The following is a 17,044-nucleotide window of genomic DNA, read 5'->3' on the forward strand; positions in this document are numbered from 1 at the left end:
AGAGTTATATACAAGATCGGTTTTTAAATGTAGGGAAAAATCCAACTCCTAAAAAAAAAAGGGCATTGAGACAAAAATAAAAATGTAACAGAGCGCGTATGGCGGCTATATGCAAATAACAAACCATGTACGAAATGACGTCACGGTAAGTAAAAAGAAAAACACTACGAAGAGGAGAGATGAACACGTTAAGCAGAACAATCATTTTAGAGACAAAGGTAATATACGAGAGCACATTTAAGAGCATATTCGAAATGACGTTTGAGAGGTCAGAAAGAAGGAGTACGTTCATGTTTTATTCGGGAAAGTACCTGGAAATAAATGGCATTGCTACAAAAAAAGAAAGAAGTCAGGTTATTACTTGTTCTATGTTCTTTTTGACGTACTCTCTGTCTAGAAAGATTTCTCCTTGACTGAATGAGGACAAACAAGATGAAATGTAGCATCAGAACAGATACTACACTTTTCTCTTAGTCAAAGCGCCAAGAACAGATAAACTTAAAATAGCCTTTTTTTTTTTGTGTTTTTTGTCTGTTACGCTTAAGTTCAAAATAGTATTTTTCCCACTAAACATACAGACTGAATATAATGATGGTTTCCGTTCTGCTAGATCTACAGCAGATGTGCTTACGGTTTTATCTTATACGATTAGCAAATCTCTTGGCGGTGGTTTCCTTTGTAGGGCAGTTGCTCTTGACATATCAAAGGCCTTTGATAAAGTATGGCAAATCGGTCTACTTCACAAGATCTCCAGTTACGCTATACCTGGAAATATCTTCCCAATTATAAAATCATTTCTGTCTTCCATTTGCCTGCTTTCCGGCTGATTACAACATGGTCGTCTTCAAGTCCAATGTAAACAAGTTGTTGATTAGCCGTTCCCCTTAAGTAATCCAATTTACCAAATTTCCACTACTAACAATTACTACGTCACTGTCCCATTGACCACTGTACACTTATTAACCCTTATCCTCGAGTGACCTCTGGGCCTTGATAAATAGTGACTCCTTTGTAAAAAAAAAAAAAAAAAAAAAAAAATGTTCATCTTCATTTAGACGTTTTCGGCCAGAAACTTGATTTGCGAATCATTAACGTCTTAAGAAGATTATTTACCTGAACCTCGGCTTTCTCTAAATACGGCATCGGTTCCTGGATCCATATCTCTTGCACATGCGTGTGAAATAAGGGCGACCCAACAGGTTGACTCTTCAGAAGTGTATAAATCTCCTTCCAAAAGGTTTCTGTGCCAGTTTTTATATGCATGTTCTCTGCAATTGCGGTTTCGTCAGGAGCTGAAAAGAGAAACAGAATTGCATAATGAATTTAATTTGGACTAAGCTTACATTTAGCACCTCTAATTATACCAGTAACTGAAAGGAACGGATTTAGCATGTCATCGCATTTGACATTGCACAAGCGAGTGTCATAATAGCTGATTTGCACCTCAGCATTCAATTCCGACAGATCAGGAGCTGCCTTGGCTAGTACCAGGTTTTCTTCTGTCGGGTTGAGGTATAGTTCAGTTCAATCGTAGGGGATGTACCCTCTCCCAAACGTTACCTATTCTTTGAGCGAAGAGTAGTTTATTGTTGATCGCCTGAGGCACTCTGCAGAAGTCTGTTCATGGCTATTTTTACAGAGTCATGGTACATCTTTGAGATTGCTGGCTTTTTCTCCCGTCCCCCCCCCCACACACACCTTTTATCCTTGTTTCACATCTTCGTGCAGTTGGAAAGAATTAAATACCATATCACACACTTTCCCCACGTGCAAACAAAATTAGCATTTTCAAATTCACTTGTCCTCTGAATAACATTTTTATTTATTAAAAAATCCCCAAACAATTTATATGCGAAAATTCAAAAGCACAAAAAAAAAAAATCTCATCCCAGTAATACGGTTATATGCAAATTAATTTACCAATAATGCATTGAGGACATTGCCACGGCTGCTGCAAAGAAGGTGGGCCCTCTCTATTGTGCGAGAAAATTATTCACACCTGAGAGAATCATATATCTTTGTAAAGCCACTATTCGCACACGCACGGAGTATTGTTGCCATATCTGGGCTGATGCATCTGTCACTAGTTTTTCCCTAAAACAGATTCCAAAAATGTGTCTCTAATTCAAAAAGTCACACACTATCTGCCAAGCTTCAACCTCTGTCTCATAACCATGATGTTGCATCCCTTTGTGCAGCTTTATAATTTTTTTTAGTAAAATGTGCTCTGATAGATGCGTAGTATTTGTGCCCCCCCCCTCGCGGCGTTAATACTCCCAACTAACCTGACAAGCAGCAAAATCCCACCTCTTCACCATAAAGATCACTAAATTCCAGAAAGCCTTCTACTCTAATAGTTTCTTCTCTCGAACTGCTAGACTTTGGAATTCCCTTTCTGTTTCCTGCTTCTGTGACTGTACTAGTGCGTAGAAGTTTAAATGTAATGCAAACAGACCTCTTGCTGCTCAACTCCCCACATAATTCCCTGTAGACATGATCCCAAATAGTAGCCCCTTTATCTCCAAGTGACAAAATGCCTTCTTTGAGGTGAAAAAGAATTGAAACATTTTTTTGTTTTAATTTATTGCCCCTTTTTTAGAGGATTGAATGTACAGTGAATAAATATTTAATTCTATAAAAAAAAAAAAGCCGAGAAAAAATTTACTTTCACCATGACTAATGTTTCTGCATAATTTCAAAAAAAAAATCGAAGATGTGGTTATTGAGAAAAGTGAGAATAAACAAACAGAGTAACGATTTTGGGGCAATTTTACCCCTATAATAGGCCCTAGGGAAACTGCCAGAAATACTCCAGTAAATCTGTTCTGGCAAAATTTTTACTTTCACCATGACTAATGTTTGTGAAAAATTTCAAAAAAATCCAACATGTGGTTATTGAGAAAAGTGCAGAGCAAACAAACGGACGAACGATTTGGGGGCAATTTTACCCGTATATATATATATATATATATATATATATATATATATCTCCAAAAATTTTAAAAACAAAAAAATCATGGCTGTCTGTTTACAGTTTCCAATTGACTATTTTATTTTAGAATTTATTTTTTTAAAGTCATGTTGAGAGAATATTGTAAGTTTTTTTAATCAATTCTTTTTAAAATTTATATGAAAAATTATTCAGAAAAAAACCCATAAAACAATGAGTTGTGTGTTATGTAAATTTTTTTCATCAATTCTTTTTAAAATGAAAAAAAAACTGCAAGTAAATTGATATCTGTTCCTTTATAATTTTTATAAAAAATGATTCAGAAAAACAGAACAAAACAAAACAGTGTGTTGTGTTTTGAATTTTCATTGAAAAAAAAATCTAATTTTTTTTAATCAATTCTTTTTAGCTTTAAAAGATTAAAAAAGAATTTACTAAAAAAATTGTTTTAAATTCGTCATTGTTTGTTTTATTTTATTTTTTATTCATTTTATTCATAATGTACTAGCATGGCTGCCCAGCGTTGCCCGCGTGTGAGGTGAATGCTGAGCAAAAAAACAAAAAAAAAAGGTCAATTTTTTTTAATTTGACCCCTATTATAACCCCTTAACATTTATTATTTAGGGCTCTAATCAAATTATTAAGTTAGAGGACATGTCCAAGGAACCTATATCTAAAATTTCAAGTGTTTAGACCAGCAAATTGTCGGAGGTGTTTGGTAGAGTTCTCAAAGGTCAAATCGTTGAACTTTGACCCCTTAACAGCCAAATTTCTGAGCGAAAACGGATCACATAAATTTTCCCAAATCTCAGTACTCTGTATATCAAATTTCGAGTCTGTAGACTTAAAATTAACAGAGTTATTGCGAAGGAAAATGTACACAGACACACAGACAGCCAGACAGACAGATACACAGACACGTTCACTTTTATAGATATATAGATAGACTAGCATTTCAGCCCGGCATTGCCCGGGTGTTTGGAGGTGCATGCTGAGCAAAAAAACAAAAAAAAATTTTTTAAAAACGGTCAATTGTTTTTTAATTTGACCCCTATTATGACCCCTTAATATTTACTGTTTAGGGCTCTAATCAAGTTATTAAGTTAGATCCATGTCCAAGGAACCTATATCTAAAATTTCAAGTGTTTAGACCCAAAATTGTTGGAGGTGTTTGGTAGAGTTCTCAGTCAAATCGTTGAACTTTGACCCCTTAACAGCCAAATTTCTGTCCGAAAACCGATCACATAGATTTTCCCAAATCTCAGTACCCTGTATATCAAATTTCGAGTCCGTAAACTGAAAATTGACAGAGTTATTGCGAAGAAAAATGTACAAAGACACACAGACAGATAGACACATACACACACACACAGACACGTTCACTTTTATAGATATATAGATAGATTTAAAAGTGTACGTTGGTCAAAAGGACAATATCATAGCAATCGTTAGAATTGTAAATTTGGTAAATTGGATTACTTAAGGGGAACGGCTCATCAAGAACTTGTTTACATTGGACTTGAAGACGGACATACTGTAGTCAGCTGGAAAGCAGATAAACGGAAGAGAGTTCCACAGGTGTGCAGTTCTAAGAAAGAAGCTTTGTTCATGGAATTTACGTTTAGGTTTAGGCACAGATAAAGAGTGGGGGAAATTATTGATAGTGTTTTCAGCCAAACGAGTTTTTCTCGTGAATGTTTGGTGAGGGGGGACCATAGATTGGAGTCCAGACGAACACTTTCCATAAAAATAACGATAAAACAGAGACAGGCTCGCAACATCTCTCCTGTGAGAAAGAGGTTGCAGGGAAGAGAAAAGGGCATCTCCCACTAGGCTACAAAGTCTATTCTGAGCTCTGTCAAGGCAAGATAAATTCTTTCTAGCAGCTCCTGCCCAGATGTGACAGCAATACTCCATCCTTGGACGTACCTGGCTCTTACATAGGTAGAGAATTCAACTTCCTGTGGAATTTCCACGGGTTCTGCTTGTAATTTATTATTTCTAAAACTTTATAAATAGAGATTCATAATTTGAAATGTTACCAATTAGCTTTGAGTCTTTTGACAAGCTGTCATCTTTTTCTGGGGGTATAACCAGGAATCGGTCATAATCCGAGCATCCATATCGTATCACTGTGTCTATCTGGACGTCGAGCTCAGACAATAAAGTAAGTAATTTTGTGTTGTAAAAACTCGAAAGGATGATATAACGTTGTGGTCCGTCATCTGGTTCATCATCTGCAACAAAAATGACAGCAAAAAAAAAAGAGGTCTTAAGTAAGAGCACGTCTACACTCATTAATATTTGCAACCAAATAATATGATGAAATATAAATAATATGGTAATTGTTAAAGGTCGCGTCCAGAGCAGAATGCAAGAAAAGATTCTGTGTAAGTACTAAAAATGGGTTCATGTTGTTTTTCTTAAATATTATTTAAATAAGACTTCATTTCCAGTTAAAATCCAGAAACTGTATGTACCTATTTACAATGCCTCCCCACGGGACAGAGTTAGACACCAGGGTCGTTTTTTAACGTGGAGAAAAGGTACAAAAATAAAAATTGTCTCAGTCGTGAAGGATTTCTCCTCCACTGAAAGAGAACGAGAAATGGAAGGGCCGCATCTGCCGAAACAGATACTACACTTTGAGGTATTTATTTGCTCCCCCGCTGAGCAAATTAGCCACAAGGCCGATTTTTAAAGTGAGGAGTGAAGGGGAAATGAGGACCAACTCCCCGGGGAGTAGGGGAGCTGGATAGTGACAATTGGTATGAAGGGTTGCCCCTACATTGACCAAGGTCTTATATGTGGGGTTGCCCCCACATATGGTCTTTGCTTGTAGTATCTGCCGGAACAGATGGTATTTATTTGCTCCCCCACCGAACAAATTAGGCACAAGGCCGATTTTTAATGTGGGGAGTGAAGGGGAAATGGGGAACAACTCCGTGGGGAGTAGGGGAGCTGGATAGTGACATTTGGTATGAAGGGTTACCCCTACATTGACCAAGGTCTTATATGTGGGTTCGGCCCCACATATGGTCTTTGCTTGCAGTATCTGTCGGAACAGATGGTATTTATTTGCTCCCCCACCGAGCAAATTAGGCACAAGGCCAATTTTTAATGTGAGGAGTGAAGGGAGGGGGAAGGGAAAAAGGGGACCAGCTCCCGAGAGGTGGGAAATGGGAGCTGGTTAAAGGTCAGGCATGTGGGGTTGCCCCCACATGTGGTCTTTGCTAGTCATAGCTAGTCATAGTTAGTCATAGCTTGCAGTATCTGCCGGAACAGATGGTATTTATTTGCTTCCCCACCGAGCAAATTAGGCACAAGGCCAATTTTTAATGTGAGGAGTGAAGGGAGGGGGAAGGGAAAAAGGGGACCAGCTCCCGAGAGGTGGGAAATGGGAGCTGGTTAAAGGTCAGACATGTGGGGTTGCCCCCACATCTGGTCTTTGCTAGTCATAGCTTGCAGCATCTGCCGGAACAGATGGTATTTATTTGCTCCCCCACCGAGCAAATAAGGCACAAGGCCGATTTTTAATGTGAGGAGTGAAGGGAGAGGGAAAGGGAAAAGGGGACCAGCTCCCGAGAGGTGGGAAATGGGAGCTGGTTAAAGGTCAGACATGTGGGGTTGCCCCCACATCTGGTCTTTGCTAGTCATAGCTTGCAGTATCTGTCGGAACAGATGGTATTTATTTGCTCCCCCACTGAGCAAATTAGGCACAAGGCCGTTTTTAATGTGAGGTAAAAACCAGCTCCCCTAAAAGTAGGCAAAAAGGAGGCACTCTGGTTACCAAAAATAATAATTGTCCCAGTATAGAGGGTTTCCCCTCCATTGACTGGTACAAATTATCTTAAGTGCAGCATCTGCCGGAACAGATGGTATTTATTTGCTCCCCCACTGAGCAAATTAGGCACAAGGCCGTTTTTAATGTGAGGTAAAAACCAGCTCCCCTAAAAGTAGGCAAAAAGGGGGCACTCTGGTTACCAAAAATAATAATTGCCCCAGTATAGAGGGTTTCCCCTCCATTGACTGGTACAAATTATCTTAAGTGCAGCATCTGCCGGAACAGATGGTATTTATTTGCTCCCCCACTGAGCAAATTAGGCACAAGGCCGTTTTTAATGTGAGGTAAAAACCAGCTCCCCTAAAAGTAGGCAAAAAGGGGGCACTCTGGTTACCAAAAATAATAATTGTCCCAGTATAGAGGGTTTCCCCTCCATTGACTGGTACAAATTATCTTAAGTGCAGTATCTGCCGGAACAGATGGTATTTATTTGCTCCCCCACTGAGCAAATTAGGCACAAGGCCGTTTTTAATGTGAGGTAAAAACCAGCTCCCCTAAAAGTAGGCAAAAAGGGGGCACTCTGGTTACCAAAAATAATAATTGTCCCAGTATAGAGGGTTTCCCCTCCATTGACTGGTACAAATTATCTTAAGTGCAGTATCTGTCGGAACAGATGGTATTTATTTGCTCCCCCACCGAGCAAATTAGGCACAAGGCCAATTTTTAATGTGAGGAGTGAAGGGAGGGGGAAGGGAAAAAGGGGACCAGCTCCCGAGAGGTGGGAAATGGGAGCTGGTTAAAGGTCAGGCATGTGGGGTTGCCCCCACATGTGGTCTTTGCTAGTCATAGCTAGTCATAGTTAGTCATAGCTTGCAGTATCTGCCGGAACATATGGTATTTATTTGCTCCCCCACTGAGCAAATTAGGCACAAGGCCGTTTTTAATGTGAGGTAAAAACCAGCTCCCCTAAAAGTAGGCAAAAAGGGGGCACTCTGGTTACCAAAAATAATAATTGTCCCAGTATAGAGGGTTTCCCCTCCATTGACTGGTACAAATTATCTTAAGTGCAGCATCTGCCGGAACAGATGGTATTTATTTGCTCCCCCACTGAGCAAATTAGGCACAAGGCCGTTTTTAATGTGAGGTAAAAACCAGCTCCCCTAAAAGTAGGCAAAAAGGGGGCACTCTGGTTACCAAAAATAATAATTGTCCCAGTATAGAGGGTTTCCCCTCCATTGACTGGTACAAATTATCTTAAGTGCAGCATCTGCCGGAACAGATGGTATTTATTTGCTCCCCCACTGAGCAAATTAGGCACAAGGCCGTTTTTAATGTGAGGTAAAAACCAGCTCCCCTAAAAGTAGGCAAAAGGGGGGCACTCTGGTTACCAAAAATAATAATTGTCCCAGTATAGAGGGTTTCCCCTCCATTGACTGGTACAAATTATCTTAAGTGCAGCATCTGCCGGAACAGATGGTATTTATTTGCTCCCCCACTGAGCAAATTAGGCACAAGGCCGTTTTTAATGTGAGGTAAAAACCAGCTCCCCTAAAAGTAGGCAAAAAGGGGGCACTCTGGTTACAAAAAATAATAATTGTCCCAGTATAGAGAGTTTCCCCTCCATTGACTGGTACAAATTATCTTAAGTGCAGCATCTGCCGGAACAGATGGTATTTATTTGCTCCCCCACTGAGCAAATTAGGCACAAGGCCGTTTTTAATGTGAGGTAAAAACCAGCTCCCCTAAAAGTAGGCAAAAAGGGGGCACTCTGGTTACCAAAAATAATAATTGCCCCAGTATAGAGGGTTTCCCCTCCATTGACTGGTACAAATTATCTTAAGTGCAGCATCTGCCGGAACAGATGGTATTTATTTGCTCCCCCACTGAGCAAATTAGGCACAAGGCCGTTTTATATGTGAGGTAAAAACCAGCTCCCCTAAAAGTAGGCAAAAAGGGGGCACTCTGGTTACCAAAAATAATAATTGTCCCAGTATAGAGGGTTTCCCCTCCATTGACTGGTACAAATTATCTTAAGTGCAGTATCTGTCAGAACAGATGGTATTTATTTGCTCCCCCACCGAGCAAATTAGGCACAAGGCCAATTTTTAATGTGAGGAGTGAAGGGAGGGGGAAGGGAAAGGGGGGACCAGCTCCCGAGAGGTGGGAAATGGGAGCTGGTTTAAGGTCAGGCATGTGGGGTTGCCCCCACATCTGGTCTTTGCTAGTCATAGCTAGTCATAGTTAGTCATAGCTTGCAGTATCTGCCGGAACAGATGGTATTTATTTGCTCCCCCACTGAGCAAATTAGGCACAAGGCCGTTTTTAATGTGAGGTAAAAACCAGCTCCCCTAAAAGTAGGCAAAAAGGGGGCACTCTGGTTACCAAAAATAATAATTGTCCCAGTATAGAGGGTTTCCCCTCCATTGACTGGTACAAATTATCTTAAGTGCAGCATCTGCCGGAACAGATGGTATTTATTTGCTCCCCCACTGAGCAAATTAGGCACAAGGCCGTTTTTAATGTGAGGTAAAAACCAGCTCCCCTAAAAGTAGGCAAAAAGGGGGCACTCTGGTTACCAAAAATAATAATTGTCCCAGTATAGAGGGTTTCCCCTCCATTGACTGGTACAAATTATCTTAAGTGCAGTATCTGTCGGAACAGATGGTATTTATTTGCTCCCCCACCGAGCAAATTAGGCACAGGGCCAATTTTTAATGTGAGGAGTGAAGGGAGGGGGAAGGGAAAAAGGGGACCAGCTCCCGAGAGGTGGGAAATGGGAGCTGGTTAAAGGTCAGGCATGTGGGGTTGCCCCCACATGTGGTCTTTGCTAGTCATAGCTAGTCATAGTTAGTCATAGCTTGCAGTATCTGCCGGAACAGATGGTATTTATTTGCTCCCCCACTGAGCAAATTAGGCACAAGGCCGTTTTTAATGTGAGGTAAAAACCAGCTCCCCTAAAAGTAGGCAAAAAGGGGGCACTCTGGTTACCAAAAATAATAATTGTCCCAGTATAGAGGGTTTCCCCTCCATTGACTGGTACAAATTATCTTAAGTGCAGCATCTGCCGGAACAGATGGTATTTATTTGCTCCCCCACTGAGCAAATTAGGCACAAGGCCGTTTTTAATGTGAGGTAAAAACCAGCTCCCCTAAAAGTAGGCAAAAAGGGGGCACTCTGGTTACCAAAAATAATAATTGCCCCAGTATAGAGGGTTTCCCCTCCATTGACTGGTACAAATTATCTTAAGTGCAGCATCTGCCGGAACAGATGGTATTTATTTGCTCCCCCACTGAGCAAATTAGGCACAAGGCCGTTTTATATGTGAGGTAAAAACCAGCTCCCCTAAAAGTAGGCAAAAAGGGGGCACTCTGGTTACCAAAAATAATAATTGTCCCAGTATAGAGGGTTTCCCCTCCATTGACTGGTACAAATTATCTTAAGTGCAGTATCTGTCGGAACAGATGGTATTTATTTGCTCCCCCACCGAGCAAATTAGGCACAAGGCCAATTTTTAATGTGAGGAGTGAAGGGAGGGGGAAGGGAAAGGGGGGACCAGCTCCCGAGAGGTGGGAAATGGGAGCTGGTTAAAGGTCAGGCATGTGGGGTTGCCCCCACATCTGGTCTTTGCTAGTCATAGCTAGTCATAGTTAGTCATAGCTTGCAGTATCTGCTGGAACATATGGTATTTATTTGCTCCCCCACTGAGCAAATTAGGCACAAGGCCGTTTTTAATGTGAGGTAAAAACCAGCTCCCCTAAAAGTAGGCAAAAAGGGGGCACTCTGGTTACCAAAAATAATAATTGTCCCAGTATAGAGGGTTTCCCCTCCATTGACTGGTACAAATTATCTTAAGTGCAGCATCTGCCGGAACAGATGGTATTTATTTGCTCCCCCACTGAGCAAATTAGGCACAAGGCCGTTTTTAATGTGAGGTAAAAACCAGCTCCCCTAAAAGTAGGCAAAAAGGGGGCACTCTGGTTACCAAAAATAATAATTGTCCCAGTATAGAGGGTTTCCCCTCCATTGACTGGTACAAATTATCTTAAGTGCAGCATCTGCCGGAACAGATGGTATTTATTTGCTCCCCCACTGAGCAAATTAGGCACAAGGCCGTTTTTAATGTGAGGTAAAAACCAGCTCCCCTAAAAGTAGGCAAAAGGGGGGCACTCTGGTTACCAAAAATAATAATTGTCCCAGTATAGAGAGTTTCCCCTCCATTGACTGGTACAAATTATCTTAAGTGCAGCATCTGCCGGAACAGATGGTATTTATTTGCTCCCCCACTGAGCAAATTAGGCACAAGGCCGTTTTTAATGTGAGGTAAAAACCAGCTCCCCTAAAAGTAGGCAAAAAGGGGGCACTCTGGTTACCAAAAATAATAATTGTCCCAGTATAGAGGGTTTCCCCTCCATTGACTGGTACAAATTATCTTAAGTGCAGCATCTGCCGGAACAGATTGTATTTATTTGCTCCCCCACTGAGCAAATTAGGCACAAGGCCGTTTTTAATGTGAGGTAAAAACCAGCTCCCCTAAAAGTAGGCAAAAAGGGGGCACTCTGGTTACCAAAAATAATAATTGTCCCAGTATAGAGAGTTTCCCCTCCATTGACTGGTACAAATTATCTTAAGTGCAGCATCTGCCGGAACAGATGGTATTTATTTGCTCCCCCACTGAGCAAATTAGGCAAAAGGCCGTTTTTAATGTGAGGTAAAAACCAGCTCCCCTAAAAGTAGGCAAAAAGGGGGCACTCTGGTTACCAAAAATAATAATTGCCCCAGTATAGAGGGTTTCCCCTCCATTGACTGGTACAAATTATCTTAAGTGCAGCATCTGCCGGAACAGATGGTATTTATTTGCTCCCCGACTGAGCAAATTAGGCACAAGGCCGTTTTATATGTGAGGTAAAAACCAGCTCCCCTAAAAGTAGGCAAAAAGGGGGCACTCTGGTTACCAAAAATAATAATTGTCCCAGTATAGAGGGTTTCCCCTCCATTGACTGGTACAAATTATCTTAAGTGCAGTATCTGTCAGAACAGATGGTATTTATTTGCTCCCCCACCGAGCAAATTAGGCACAAGGCCAATTTTTAATGTGAGGAGTGAAGGGAGGGGGAAGGGAAAGGGGGGACCAGCTCCCGAGAGGTGGGAAATGGGAGCTGGTTTAAGGTCAGGCATGTGGGGTTGCCCCCACATCTGGTCTTTGCTAGTCATAGCTAGTCATAGTTAGTCATAGCTTGCAGCATCTGCCGGAACAGATGGTATTTATTTGCTCCCCCACTGAGCAAATTAGGCACAAGGCCGTTTTTAATGTGAGGTAAAAACCAGCTCCCCTAAAAGTAGGCAAAAAGGGGGCACTCTGGTTACCAAAAATAATAATTGCCCCAGTATAGAGGGTTTCCCCTCCATTGACTGGTACAAATTATCTTAAGTGCAGCATCTGCCGGAACAGATGGTATTTATTTGCTCCCCCACTGAGCAAATTAGGCACAAGGCCGTTTTATATGTGAGGTAAAAACCAGCTCCCCTAAAAGTAGGCAAAAAGGGGGCACTCTGGTTACCAAAAATAATAATTGTCCCAGTATAGAGGGTTTCCCCTCCATTGACTGGTACAAATTATCTTAAGTGCAGTATCTGTCGGAACAGATGGTATTTATTAGCTCCCCCACCGAGCAAATTAGGCACAAGGCCAATTTTTAATGTGAGGAGTGAAGGGAGGGGGAAGGGAAAGGGGGGACCAGCTCCCAAGAGGTGGGAAATGGGAGCTGGTTAAAGGTCAGGCATGTGGGGTTGCCCCCACATCTGGTCTTTGCTAGTCATAGCTAGTCATTGTTAGTCATAGCTTGCAGTATCTGCCGGAACAGATGTTATTTATTTGCTCCCCCACTGAGCAAATTAGGCACAAGGCCGTTTTAATGTGAGGTAAAAACCAGCTCCCCTAAAAGTAGGCAAAAAGGGGGCACTCTGGTTACCAAAAATAATAATTGTCCCAGTATAGAGGGTTTCCCCTCCATTGACTGGTACAAATTATCTTAAGTGCAGCATCTGCCGGAACAGATGGTATTTATTTGCTCCCCCACTGAGCAAATTAGGCACAAGGCCGTTTTTAATGTGAGGTAAAAACCAGCTCCCCTAAAAGTAGGCAAAAAGGGGGCACTCTGGTTACCAAAAATAATAATTGTCCCAGTATAGAGAGTTTCCCCTCCATTGACTGGTACAAATTATCTTAAGTGCAGCATCTGCCGGAACAGATGGTATTTATTTGCTCCCCCACTGAGCAAATTAGGCACAAGGCCGTTTTTAATGTGAGGTAAAAACCAGCTCCCCTAAAAGTAGGCAAAAAGGGGGCACTCTGGTTACCAAAAATAATAATTGTCCCAGTATAGAGGGTTTCCCCTCCATTGACTGGTACAAATTATCTTAAGTGCAGTATCTGCCGGAACAGATGGTATTTATTTGCTCCCCCACCGAGCAAATTAGGCACAAGGCCAATTTTTAATGTGAGGAGTGAAGGGAGGGGGAAGGGAAAGGGGGGACCAGCTCCCGAGAGGTGGGAAATGGGAGCTGGTTAAAGGTCAGGCATGTGGGGTTGCCCCCACATCTGGTCTTTACTAGTCATAGCTAGTCATAGCTAGTCATAGCTTGCAGTATCTGCCGGAACAGATGGTATTTATTTGCTCCCCCACTGAGCAAATTAGGCACAAGGCCGTTTTTAATGTGAGGTAAAAACCAGCTCCTCTTAAAGTAGGCAAAAAGGGGGCACTCTGGTTACCAAAAATAATAATTGTCCCAGTATAGAGGGTTTCCCCTCCATTGACTGGTACAAATTATCTTAAGTGCAGTATCTGCCGGAACAGATACTACACTTTGATCTTGGCCAAAAGACTGTATGTAAGCTTGAGGAAAACGCATTTAAAAAGTGTCAACATTGTATGAACAAGTAAAATCATATGACATCAGGTCAAATTCGATCGCCATTTTGTTTGATTTCACTTATTTCACATAATGTTGACACATTTCAAGTGTGATGTTCTCAAGTTCACATGCGTAATACTAAGTGGATTTTAACTTAAAATTATTCCTCAATTAATGATACATAACGAAAACAACAACATGAAACAATTTTTAATGTTTTCTCGGCAATAATAATACCAATAATACAATGAAATACCAATAATACAATGAAATATAAATAATACAATGAAATATAAATAATACAATGAAATACCAATAATACAATGAAATATAAATAATACAATGAAATACCAATAATACAATAAAATATAAATAATATGATGAAATGCAAATAACGAGGGTCGTTCCAAAAGTAAGTAACTCAAAAGCTAAAACGTTGAAGAGCTACAAAGACGGGAGTGGTACCATTAAAACGAGCGACATTTTGTTCCCCAGAATTTATTTTTCAACATAGTCATCACTATTCTCAATGTCTTTTTGCCAGCCCCTTTTGTTGCCTCAGACAGACATTCATTATTTCAAAAGAAATATTATTTTTAATAGGAAAGCATAAAGATTGGTGTAAAAAGTCTCATCTAATTTTCATAGGGTCCCACTAGTAATTATAATTTGTATATTTGTCAGATTATTTTCAAATCGTCATTTTTGGTGCCATATTATCTTTTTCTACTTCATCTTGTTTCAACTTTCGCAGAGTCTGACAGAATTTTTTTTCCCAGATTGATCTGTTCACTGCCAGACATTTTTCTTCATGTGGTTGGTTTGACTAATACAGCCATTACCATAAGCTAGCCTTTAATCGCCAATAAGTAGCTTGTATACAATAATCTGGCACCCCATCAGCGTGTCTGGTAAATAAACCACATACTTTGAACATACGTTTCAAAGTATAAATTTAGCACATCAAACCATCATTAACTCCAAGATCAACGTGTTGACCAATTCTGATTAAAAAATAATTGTGCTTTATCAGAAACTTGGTATTGGTGGTATAGAATCCTCATTGAATATTGAAAAACTTGAATTAGCAAAAGTTTGGATTAAATGGCTGATATAAGAACAAAAAATATATAAGACATCCATGTACCGGAAGGCAAAGAATTTATTTTTAACTACTGTAGAACGAAAAGCCACAAGATAGATGTCATTAATGACATATTTGACTGAAATGGAAAAGATTTTCATAAAATAATGCTAAAGAAAGAAAGAGAGAGAGAGGCAAGGAGCGGGATTTATATCTATTTTTACATTTGAATGGAGCGATACACAGATAGATAGATAGATAGATAGATAGATAGATAGATAGACAGACAGACAGACAGATGTATATATATATATATATATATATATATATATATATATATATATATATATATATATATATATATATATATATATATCTGTCTTTCGCTCAGTTTGAATGTAAATGTCAACGCGTTACTTATGGAAATACCGGTTACTTAAACTGCAGACTACCTACCAACACAAAAATAATGAACCACATTTTCTTGGGAGTGGGGTGGGGGGTCCATATTTAAAACTGTCCGATAAAGCTTTTCTTGTTTTTCTTTATTGAAAACACATCTCTCTCTCTCTCTCTCTATCTCTCTCTCTCTCTCTCTCTCTCTCTCTCTCTCTCGCAAAAGGGATGGCTTTTTTTCTCCTTCTTTTCACACTTAGCTTTACAGGTTCGAGCCTGCCTGCCTGCCCGCCTGCCTACTACTTTTTTTTTCCACGTCTATCCACCAGTGCTGACGACTGCATCTAATTTTTTTTTCATTTTTATCATCGCTGCTATTTTTTCTGTTTTTTTTTTTTTTTTTTTTTTTTTTTTTTTTTTTTACAACTGCTCAATATCCTTACTACACCACCTCTCTCCATCCATTCTTGACAAGAGAGGGTTTAGGGTATCCATTCCGATAGCCGTTTTTACCATGAGGAGTTGGAAGTGTTTTAGGTAGCAACAACAACAACAACAACCATACTTTAAATTTTTTTCCGATGGAGGGGGATGCTTCCACCGGGCAACGCCAGTTAGCAGGTACTGCTAATAAATAATAAAAGAAGTCAAATTCTAAAATGAAAAAAAAAAAAAATCAATTTTACCAATAAATTTTTGATCCAAATTTTCTTCTGATCTTTTTTTCAAAAGTGTTCCTTGCTTGGCACTTGGTGTTTCTGTCGTTTTTTTAGCGGCTCCTTTCTTCCCAGCACCCTTTTGTGCCTTGTCTTTATCGGGCTTGCTTTTTTCTGGGTCAGGATCCTGCAGATAAATACGACATTTGATTGACATGAAAAATATCAAATGTCGCAACAAATATATAATACGTGTTACGATGCAATCGAGCTGAAACAAATTGTTGTTCATGCTATTTGGATCCTTATTTAACAGATCTTAGATTTACCAAAGAACCACATGAAAACCATTATACTAGGATCAATGTGTTAACCAATTCTGATTAAGGAATAATCGTGCTTCATCAGAAACTTCGTATCAATGTGATTACAGATGCTTTACATGTGTGGTGTCTCAGGTGGTTTGGACCTGTACAGTTTGCTACTTCTTGCATCAGCTCTACGTACTTGCCATTTTGGCTAGGAATAAAATATAGTTTGTTTGTTTTTTCTGATACTAGATTTTACCTTTTCTGTCTTCGGTCAGTAGAGGAGAAATCCTTCATGACTAAGACAATTGTAATTTTTCTTTTTTTTTTTTTTTTTTTTTTGCTCCTATCTAGAGTGCCCCCTTTTTTAAGGAGCTGGATTTTCCCCACATTATAAACCGACCTTGTGTCTAGCTCTGCCCTCGTGGAGAGGCAAGTAAATAGAAACAAAGTGTAGTAACTGTTCTGATACTATATTTTACCTTTTCTGTCTTTTGTCAGCGGAGGAGAAATCCTTCATGACTGAGACAATTGTAATTTTTTGTTCCTATTCAGAGTGCCCCTTTTTGGGGGAGCTGGGTTTTCGCCACATTAAAAACCGACCTTGTGTCTAACTCTGCCCTCGTGGGGAGGCAAGTAAATAGGAACTCTATAATGCATCCGGATATTCCAGGCATTAAGGAACGTAATAGACTGAGGAACATTTGGTTTGAATGCATACGAAGCAAAAATCATTGCATGCAACTTGACTGATGCCAACTTGTTAGATCAAACCCGATTGCAGATCATGCACGATAATTCGCCATTACAAATCATCACAACGTTCTCTCACTGGTCATCTTTTTTTCTTTTTTTTTTTTTTTTTACACAGTGGTCACCACTTATCAAGGCCCGGAAGCTACTCAGGGATAAGGGTTATTGCAAGTACATTACATTAGTGTGGAGATTTGATGA

The 17,044-nt window shown here is 39.9% G+C and overlaps 1 protein-coding gene across 4 annotated transcripts in view; it reads right to left on the reverse strand.

Moving 5' to 3' along the window:
• The window catches only part of LOC145285868 (sperm-associated antigen 17-like), a 234,465-nt gene that overhangs the window by 210,781 nt on the left and 6,640 nt on the right, over positions 1-17,044 (reverse strand). For all 4 annotated transcript variants that reach the window (XM_080134316.1, XM_080134314.1, XM_080134315.1 and 1 more), the window contains exons 4-6: positions 15,813-15,969; positions 4,993-5,187; positions 1,114-1,292 (exon numbers count right to left, since the gene is read on the reverse strand). In XM_080134316.1, coding sequence (XP_079990442.1) covers positions 1,114-1,292; positions 4,993-5,187; positions 15,813-15,969 — 531 coding nt within the window. The remainder of the gene's footprint in view (positions 1-1,113; positions 1,293-4,992; positions 5,188-15,812; positions 15,970-17,044) is intronic.

This window comes from Euprymna scolopes, chromosome 10, assembly GCF_053919585.1.
Source record: "Euprymna scolopes isolate OS-2025 chromosome 10, ASM5391958v1, whole genome shotgun sequence".
In the NCBI taxonomy this organism is placed as follows: Eukaryota; Metazoa; Mollusca; class Cephalopoda; order Sepiida; family Sepiolidae; genus Euprymna; species Euprymna scolopes.